Source organism: Colobus angolensis, unplaced genomic scaffold (genome assembly GCF_000951035.1).
Source record: "Colobus angolensis palliatus isolate OR3802 unplaced genomic scaffold, Cang.pa_1.0 Scaffold220, whole genome shotgun sequence".
NCBI lineage: Eukaryota > Metazoa > Chordata > Mammalia > Primates > Cercopithecidae > Colobus > Colobus angolensis.
The window spans coordinates 617,678-627,841 of NW_012115378.1; the positions used below are offsets into that span (position 1 = coordinate 617,678).

Sequence of the window (10,164 nt, forward strand, 5' to 3'; positions counted from 1 at the left end):
CGGCAGCGCCCCGGGCGGCCCCGTGGAAACCCAGGCCCTCGTCCCTCGTGTCTCGCCAGGCTTCGTGAGCTTCGACAACCCGGCCAGCGCGCAGACTGCCATCCAGGCCATGAACGGCTTCCAGATCGGCATGAAGAGGCTCAAGGTGCAGCTGAAGCGGCCCAAAGACGCCAATCGCCCGTACTGAGCGCCGGCGGGAGCGTCCCCCGGGGGAGACCAGGACTCGCACAGGTAACCGGGGGCGGCCGGGGCGCGGGGACGGGGGTTGGGAGGGAACCAGACGGACCCGCCGCCTTCTCCGGCCTCCGTGGGCCGGACCCTCACTGGTGCCTTGGACCCGCTGCGCCCGGCTCAACCTGCTCCTCGCCCTGCGCCTCTGGCCAGGCGCAGAGCTGCCGTCACCCCGGCAGAAATGGGCCTGGCCATCTCCCTGTGGCAGGGCCACCAGGGGCAGGAGTGAGGGAGCCACTCCGGGCGAGTGAGGCGAGGCCTGGGCCTGCGCCTCCGGGTCTACATTGGCAGTCCTGTTGGCCAGAGAACCCTGGGGTGAACAGGTGGCAAGCTCAGGCTGAGAGAGGTTGGGGGCAGAACAGGCTCTACCCAGGAGAGCTGCAGCCGCCCGCGGGGCCTGCTCCCTGACCCCCAGCTCTCTCCTCCCCAGTTCTTTCAGGAGGGCTGATAGTCTTTAGACACTTGACCCCTGCACCCCTCTCTTTCCCCATAGCTCAGTGAAGAGAGGAAGGACAGGATCTTTCAAAGGGAACTTGACTGAGAAACAAAGCAGGATGGGACGAAAGCTGAGGAAGGTGATGGTACAGCACTGAGATCCCGGGCCCTGCCTGCCTCACATGGGTCTTGATGAGTGGTAGTTGTTACCTTTTCTGCTGGGCTGGGTCCTGCCGAGGAGCTGAAGACGCAGTCAGCCACGCCTCTTCCAGCCCAAGTGTTCCCCTGAGCAAAGTGCTTCCTGCAGAAAGAATGGGGGGAGATACCCCAGGTAGAAAGAATCGGGGGAGATACCCCAGGTAGAAGGAATGGGGGGAGATACCCCAGGACATCAAAAGTCAACCTTCAGTCTGGTTTCCCCCAATGCTGTGGCTCTTGCAGCCTCGGCTTCTTCACAGAGCAGAGGTGAAGGCTCCCTTTGGGCCTTTCCAGCTCAGCACCCTGCTGCCCTCTGACCGCCCCCTCCCCGCCCATGTTCCTCCATTTATTCAGCAGTATTGTGTGCCAGCTATTGTGTTAGGTACTTGGGGTTCAGCAATGAGCAAGACTGAGAAGGTGGAGACAGACAATAAACAATGACATGTGAGCAAAGAATATGATGTAGTATGTCAAGATTGTTGGCTACAATTAAACCACATGGACAGTGTAGACCTCATTGAGGAAGTGAATTGGAGCACAGAAGGTGAGGGGAGCAGCCATGCCCCTGCCTCTGAGGGAACAGTCAGCATAGAGGCTGCAAGGTGGGGCTGCAAAGTGGGGTAGGAACAGCAGGAGACTGGGTTGCTGAGAGAGTGAGGAGGGTCACCTGGTGTGGGGCCTTGAAGGCCACTATGTGGACGTTGGTCTCTTCTCTGAAATAGGAGATGGAGAGAGCATTGGCGAGTTCTGAACAGAACAGTGATGGGTAACTTGAATTTCAGTGGGGTCACCCTGGCTGTTATGTTAATAGCTTGTAGGGGGCCAAAGCATAGATCTACTGCACTGACCACTCAGTCCAGCATCACAGCAGTTGATGAGATGTGAAGGAATTAATTTCTAGATGTATTTTGAAAGAGGAGCCAAGGATGAGTCCCAGGCTTTTGGCCCAAGTCACTGGAAGAACAGAGAGATTGGGAGAAAGATCAGGCATGTGAAAATTTCACATTTAAGCTGAGTTTCAGAGTCCAGAGTTTGGGAGGGAGGTCTCCAGCTTCTCAGTCTCCCCTCAAATCTTCCACCCAGTGCTGGGGTGCAGACACCAGCAGAACACCCTTCCTCCACCCAGAAGTAGCAACTTTCACCCTCTGAGAGCAGGGGCCTTCTCTCTGGGGGAGTGCTTGTGCCACCACTCTCTGCAATCCTGGAAAAGCAAAACCAGTCTTTCCTGCCTCCTGGTTTCCCATCCTTGCCCATTTCTGGCTTGTGTCCAGATGCAAACACACATGTTATTCAGAGTTGGGGCACCTTCTTGTGCCAGGCACTGGGCTCAGTGCTGGGGATGCAAGGATGAATGAGTCACCATCCCTGCCCTCAAGGAGCTTCTGGCTCTGTGCACACATGGACACCAGGAGGCAGCCTGCAGATGGGGGCATTTCCATAAGAATGGAGGGACGGTTTCATGAAAGCTGCTTTTTCTGTATGTAGAACACTTTTTCTTAAATCAGCATAGCTCTGCCATTAAGGTGTGACCTGGGTTAGGGTGCTTGTCCTCTTTGGGCTTCTTTTTTCTCATTAATGAAACTAAGGTGTTAGAGTCAACTAGAGGATTTGGGGGTAGGGGGATATGAATCAGGCCAGGTCATGCCCTGAGATTCCAAGGGGCACCCCTGAAAGTAGCTTGTCTTAGGCTCCTTGGCTCAAGCCAGGGTAAAACCTCCAGGTTAGAGGAATTCCCAGATGAAGGAGTGAGAAGGCGGGTTTATTGTTTGGGATATAAAGTCAGAAGTGCCCACAGGGTTGAACCAGCTGGCATTCAGATTTGGGGATGGGGCTTGGGAGGAGTGGCTTAAAATACAGAGTGGGTTCTTCCACCAGGGCATATAAAGGGCAGAAAGATTAGAACCCTAGACCTTCACACAGTGCTTACCACGCACCAGGCACTGCTGAGAGGTAACAACTAGGAGATGTATCTACGTAGCTACAACTACCTATAAGGTAGGTAGTGTTAGTATTTCCATTTCACATATGGGGCACAGAGAGATTAAGTAGCTTGCTCATCAGCTAGTGAGTCGCAGAGCCAAGCTTTGAAGCCAGGGAGGCTACTTCCCTTCAAGTGAGGATGAGAAGCCCCACCCTACCCTCACCCCAACCCATCACCCCAGAGTATCCTGAATGTCCTGAGGGAGCACGTATGACACCTCACTTTTCTGGGGTCAGCCATCTAACCACCTCCTTTCTACTAAGCAGTCCTGTAAAAAAACTACGATGTGACATAACTCCTACAGTAAAGTTGACATTTAATTTTCATTTAGACAGCATTTTAACAAATGGTGCTGTCAGGCTTCCCAGCCCAAGACTGTTGGAAGTTCTAATAGAAGGAGGGTGCTAAAAAGAGATAGGGAGCTTCTAAAGGCAGCCTTGGGGACTGCAGTGAGAAGTAGCTGCCCTTGGACTGCCAGCGAGGGAGGAGAAGGCACAAAAAAGCAGCTAAAATACTGCCTGCTTATCAAAGGCCAGTAAAGGGTATTCATTCGTGCTGAGGCCTGAGCTGCAGCCCCAGGTGCTCAGAAGGGCAGGAAGCCTGAGCAGGAGCTGAGGGACCAGCCAGAGCTGGGAGCAAAGTGGGAGGTGGAAGGGGGACCTCAGGGCTAGGGCAGCTGCCCCATGGTGGTGCAGGTTTTCTAAGGCCAAGTCAGAAGGGAGTGGAGCAGACCAGGGGGAGGGAGCGGGGCCCAGGCAGGGCAGCTGTGGGGAGTACAGTTGGGCTTTGATTCCATGAAGCAAGATCCTGGGTGGGGTGGGATCAGGGTTGGAGTCAGTGACTCATTCCTGGCTGGTTTTCTGCTTCCCCACTGCCCTACCCGTCTGGCGGCTTGGGTTTGTTGTCTTGTGCTAAGAGGGGAGTTTCTCTAAGCAATCTTTGCCAGGAAACTAAATAAGGAAGGAAGCAAAGGCAGGAAGAGTAGGCAAAAACATGCATGTGGCCAGGTCCACAGCCAGCGGGCAGAACACACCCAGCCTGGCCCCGCCCAGCTCAGAGATTGGCCTCTGAGCCCCTTGTTGTGCCACCGCTTACCAGACACACTGGGCCCCAGCAGCAGGCCAGATTCTCAGACTCCTAGCACTCCAGTTCTGTGGCTGGAGAGTGCACCAAGCATCTTGTCCTGACCCCAGTGAGTCCTGTGATTCTGGCTTTGAGTATGCTTTTGGGAAGGGTCGGGTCCAGGCTTCTTTGAGTCTGACCTATACAGGGTCGGGCTGTGGCTTTGGGCCTGGCCCTCCTTTGCTTGAGTCCAGCTGATTTTAGGACCTGAGACCTGAATTGGTTCAGCCTCGCCATAATTTCCTCACCCAGCTTGGTGAGTTGGGCTTCACCATGCTGGTCAGTGATCCCATTGCCACACCTAGGGCTGTGCTCTGTGAGCCTCCACCCCGAGAGTGGCCAGGAAGGGGTCACCCTACAGGCAGAAGAGGAGATGCATCCTAATGAAGAGAGTAGCCAGCTGAGCCTGAGCCTGTGGAGTCTTGGGGACTCCTCAAGGACTGAGTGTGAGGGTGTATTATGTGTCTAGGGCCATGCATGTGTGAGAGATGAGGGTGTGTATGAGGAAGTTTCCTAGATTGAGCTTTAGGGACAGGGGCTGTGTGCTATTTAGGTTTGTGTTGCAGTACACAGGACAGTGCTTGGCCCTAACAGGCAGCTGTACTCTAAAACTGGGAGAAGAACAGGCAGAGTGGGAGGGAGTGAATGAATGCCCATGAGGGGCTCAGGGCTGGAACGGAGGGGGAAAGAGGAGAGTCCCAGGGAGTCCTTGAGTTGCAGTTGCCACAGCTCCCATCTGCTGGCAATACCCTCCTTAGTTCCTTAGGCCTCTTCTCCCATGCCAATGGGACCTGCCCATTGGCCATCCTGGGTGGGTCTAAGGGCTTTTGGGAGGAGTTGGAAGTGGCATTTCAGGACTTGGGGGGCATGGAATGGTCCCTGATCTGGGGGAAGGAGATCCAATGTTGGAAGAACAAAGAACCCAGCCCTCGTGGGCAGGCAGGCTTGGGTCTGCAGAGGAGGAGTCTTGGGTGCGTCTGTGAAGGTTGAGCTGGAGGCCAGGCTTGGGCTCAGCTACTTTGCCCCGCATCCACAGTGATACTTTTAGATCCCAGGCCTCCCTTCCTTCCTCCCGGAAGGAAATCATAAAGGTAAGAGTGATTCAGTCCGCTGTATGTAGAAGCCTGTGGCCTTGGCCCAGGCCTGAGTGCCACAGGGGAGCAGGGCATCCAGTGCAAGCTCAAGATAGCTATGGGGAGGCGTGGAGCTAGGGACCCCAAATCCCAGGTGTGGCAGAGGACTATGAAGTGGTGAGGGGTGGAGAGGTCAACTGAAAGTTGAATCATCTGATGATTCCTGATAGGGAAGAGAACTCATTCTCAACCACTTAGGGCTCCACCAGGAAAGAAAGCAGCAGGCTGGGGCCTTGCAGTGGGCTAGGCTGGAAAGCTGTTCATGGAGGGGTGTGGGGTGAGGGGGTGGGAAAAGAGGACGGTGTGGGGAGCAGGGGAAGTCAGCAGAGCATGAGTGGGAGCAGCAGAGGCTGGAGGCGCTCACCTCTATGCCCCCTGCAGGGGACCCTCCAGCCTTGTACGTGGCCCCCTGCAGGGCATCCTCCAGCCCCCCATGTGGCCCTTTTATGGGTCAGGGCTGCAGAACCTTTGAAGGGCTTCATGTGCCTAGATGCAGCCTCAGTTTGTCTACACAGGCCACTTGGGAGCAAGGCAAAGAGTGTGAGCAAAGAAAGAGGGGAAGGCAATTGCAAGATGAACTTAGTAGTGCCAAGGCATGTTTCTAGAATTCCAAGAACACTGATGAATTTTACCCCAAATCTCAAAACGAACCCTGCTCAGGTTCTGAGGAAAGCAGTTTGAGGTGGAGCTGAAGTGGGGGAGGGCCATAACCTCCACAGTGGGTGCCCTTGTAGCCTTCTCTAGGATGGTGGCCAGGGTGGGTCCACAGGGTGGGAGGGCCGAGCTGCTGCCTGCCTGGGTGGTACTACGGCACCAAAGCATTTTGTAGATGGACCCCGTGGACACAGCAGTTACTGTAGCAAGCCTCTGACCTACCCAGCTGACCAGGGCCACCCTGACAGACATCCCCTGCTGGCCCACAGGCTGCAGTCACAGAAAGCTGAGGTGGGGGGGAGCGTCACCCCTAGGGGAGAGAAAGAATCAAGGGTGATGAAAACCAGAGCGCCTGCTCCCTGAGATTGCTTGCCGGCCAAGGTGGTTTGAGGGGCTGTTTTATTTTTTTCTGGCCCCCTTGCCAAACCGCCCATGCCCCCCTCCCCAACGCATGATGGATGCCCTTAGTGGCCCTGTGTGAGGTTCTGCTTCTGTTCACAGTGTATCATGTGTCTGCATAAACAACCGTGTGTGTGTATGTGTGTATGTGTGTGCGTGTGTGTGTGTGCGTGTGTGTGTTGATGTGCCCATGTTTGTCTGCTGGCTTACTCCATCCTTTGAGTTCTTTTCAGTTCTCTTATGATTTGACTGCTGTTCTCTCATCAGAGCTTCTAGATTGATGCTGTGGTCTGGTGCTGTATAAATATATTTTCTTTTTAATTTTGTTTTAACTTCTTCCTTGCCCTCCTTCACCTGAATCCCAGCCCTCCCTGCCCTCCCACACTCCCCAACCCCACCTGCCCTGCCCCACCTCTTCCTTCCCCCACCCACACTCTCTTGTCCTCTCTCTCTCTCTCTCTACATATATAAATATATATATAAATCTTTTCTTCTTTTGTCATTCAATCAAATTCCAACAACCCAACCAGGGCCAGTCAAATCCACCACAGTCTCGCGCTGAGCTAGGAATAAAGTTCACGTAATCACATGAGAGTGGAGAAAAGTCCCCCATCCGTAAGTTCAAATCAACTCAAAGTTCACAGTGTGACATGATGGCGTCATGTAACAAGGCTAAGAATCGGTTGCATGACAATTGCCGTCAAGTTTCGTGGAGGTGCTGTGATTGGAGCGTTTTTCTTGGATGTTGTATCAGTTGATGATTGGCCAGTCATGATCACACGTGCATTTTCTTGACTTTTGTGCTGCCACAATCTTTTTTGCTGTGCTCATTTTTGTTTCGTTCTTGGTGCTTGCAGTGGTTTTACTTTCTGTTGTTTGGTTTTTCTTGTTCAGCGTTTTTTTATGCTTCTCTAGATGTCACATAGAGAAAAAAACAAAACAAAAGAACAAAAAATAGTCAAAATAAAGATGAATTCCTGAATTATCAAACATGGGATCATTTACCTGTGCAAACCATTATTTTTTTCTTAAAAATAAGGAAAACATCTTAAAAATATCTATGCGTGGTTGATTTACTTGCACTTGAAACTATTGTGATTTTATTTTTTTCTAGAAATTTGGGGGCCTTTTTCAATTGACACTATCCTAGGTCTGGTCTTTCCAGTTAGGTTATTTTCAATCTCACTTCAAAGGGAAAAAAAAAAAAAAAAAACAAAAAACAAAAACAAAATATCTACAGTAACAGAATGATAAAAACAAAATTCTAAACCAAAAAACTAGAGTACAAAGCCAGAGGCCTCTGCAAGAGAGCCCGGTAACAATTGTAAGGTTTGTATTGTAACCACTTCTGCTAAATTAAATGTGGGGAGGGGAGGCTGGGGACTGGGGACTCGGGAGGGTTTTTTTTGGTTGGTTTGGAAGAAACAGTACTAACAAAAGCAAAATGCACCTTTTTGTTTACAACTGAAAAAGGGTCCTTGACAAGTGTTTTTTAATTTTATTATTATTTTATTTGGTGTTGTAATTGTTTAGACTGCTGTGTACGGTTTGCTGTTTGTTGAATCAACAGTGTGAAAAACCTGCCAGCATGGATTGATATACGCATGACGTTGTCCCCTCAAGTGGGGGCTTTGCAGTTCTAACTTTCTTGATGTAACCGGTCACCCCCATGTATAAGTGGAAGCTGCTTGCTAGAATGGAGATGAGTCTCATTTGTTAATTCACAATGATTAAGCATTCGCCTTTTGATTCTAGTCAGATCATGATTTTTTTTAAAGCAAAACAAAACACCAAAAAGCCACCATTCAAAACAAAATCAAACACTGTCTGAGTTAATTTATTTAAGTTTGATAATTAAATCTCTTCTGACCTTTTTTTAGGTTTTCCCATCCACTCCCTTGAAGTTCTGAATTTCCTCTAAATTCCCTGGCATGTATGAGAAAAGTATTGTGTGTGTGTATGTGTGTATATATGCATATACATACACACATATCCATGTATATCCACATATGTGCAGGTGAATATATTCTACACATATATCCAGATATACATATATATACACAGCCTCGCAAATAGTTACTGACCCCGGGAAAGAAGTGGTTGGCTGGAAGCTGGGCAAGGATTCTATAAAATTTGAGTCACGGATGTGTCTTCTTTCTTTCCCTTGAGCTGGGAGGAGTGGGCTGGGCTGCTAGATTTTTCCTATCTTGTTTGCTAGGCTTCTGTATACATATTGTATCTGGGCTAGATCTCTCAGAGACAAGTTTAATTATGAATTCATATCCCACAGTCCCAAATTCTCCCCTTAGATGTAGCTACCCCCAATCCAGAATGCTAAAGTAACCCAAATCAAGAACCTTCTCCCAACAACGAAACCTCAGCTGCAACCATCACCACTAGACTTCCCAGTGGTTTCTACTCTGAATAGAAGAGTATATATTTTTTTAATGTATCATGATCATGACTAATTCTCATACTGGTCTCTCTTCCTTCCTTCCCACCATCCCCTAGAGCTTCCATCCTAACCCCTGAGGCAGGTTCCTATTGGTGTTTGGATGCGTTTGTGTTTTCCCTCTTGGCTTAATCAGCCCTGATTTTCTTCATTTTAGGGCAGGATGCTGAACGGGCTACATTAAAAAACAAACCTCTCTCTATATATATTTATAAATGAGAACTGTTGGATGACACCTTTGACATATCAGCCAATATCAATCAAGCTGAAGACTCCAGACACTGTCTGTGTGACTGTAACATTTCTTCAAGGAAAGTATAGCGTCTGTGGAGTTCAGAGGGCACGTGTTTGGGGGAAAAAATATATATGACATAAGAAGAAGATGAAGAAAAATGAGAAAAAAAAAACACACAAAAGGCAACTTTAAAACAAAATACCACGAGACCAGACGGGGAGGCTGAAGGGCTGGGAACTGGGAGGAGACGCTGCTTACCGATCCCGGGGCTTTTCCAGCCCATGGGCGCCTGAGGCAGGCTGGGGCAAGTGGTGTGTGGGGCCTGGTCCCCAGGGGGCGGCTGGGAGGCCGCCACTGAGCATCTCTATCTGTCATTCCTTTAGCTATTTAGGGACCAAAGGACCAAACTTTTTATTGCAGATGTGTAGCTCTATGTCAAATAGAGGGGGAATGGAGGACTCCCTCCTTCCTGCCTCATGGCTGTTCTTGAAACAGCTTAGAGCGATTCTATGAAAAAATGTAATAAAAAATTAAAAAAAAAACAAAAAACAACAAAAAAGAAAACAACAAAAAAAGGAAATATAACGCTTCAGTGCTTTTAAAACAGCAAGATAATAGTTCTTTGATACTTTGAGAGGCGCTTTGATGACCCTCATCCAAGTCTATGACACTTTCCTATGGTTTTCTGTATTCTATGTCTGGATGGAGCTGTTAAGATGAACAAATTGGTGGATATTTGGGGAAAGCAACACAAATCTTAAAACTCATTAACCGTGGAGTGTGAGAAAACAAGGAGGGGACAAACGGGACTTACCAAGCAAGGTCATTGTTGTGAAAAGTCTGTAAATGCTTCTAACTCTTCCCCCTCTTAAAATCCTAATAGTTGTACAGAATTTTAAAAAGGAAAAGTTTAAAATACCTATATAATAGAAGAAAAATTAGAGGAAAGCAAAAAAGAAAAAAAAAAGAAAAAAGAAAAAAAAAACCTATAGAAGTTAGCATTACTGCTAAAATCCCAGATGTTGTAGGACTGTACTTTTGTAGAGTTTAGACAGAGCATCAACCCCTTCTCCCCGCGAGTGCTGTCGGACGCCGTTGTCCCCAAGGGCCAGGCCGAACTCGCCCCACACCTGCGGGCGCCTGGCTGCCTGTCGCCGGTGGAGGCCACGCCATCGGCCGGAACGGTCGCGTCGCCCGGTCGTCGCCGCCGCCGCCGTCCTCGCCTCTTGCTTCCCTCCGGGAGCTGCGCGCGCTTCACTCACCTTCCGCTTCACTCGCCTTCCACGCTTGCTCCAGAGACTTTCCGGGCAAGGGAGAACTGGGA

At 50.0% G+C, this 10,164-nt stretch overlaps 1 protein-coding gene across 3 annotated transcripts in view; it reads left to right on the forward strand.

Annotated features, from left to right (window-relative positions):
• The window catches only part of CELF4 (CUGBP, Elav-like family member 4), a 321,661-nt gene extending 311,865 nt beyond the window's left edge, over positions 1-9,796 (forward strand). For all 3 annotated transcript variants that reach the window (XM_011943643.1, XM_011943644.1, XM_011943645.1), the window contains 2 exons: positions 60-231; positions 8,763-9,796. In XM_011943643.1, the coding sequence (XP_011799033.1) occupies positions 60-187 (128 nt within the window). In that variant the 3' untranslated portion in view covers positions 188-231; positions 8,763-9,796. The remainder of the gene's footprint in view (positions 1-59; positions 232-8,762) is intronic.
• Positions 9,797-10,164: the final 368 nt, after the last annotated feature.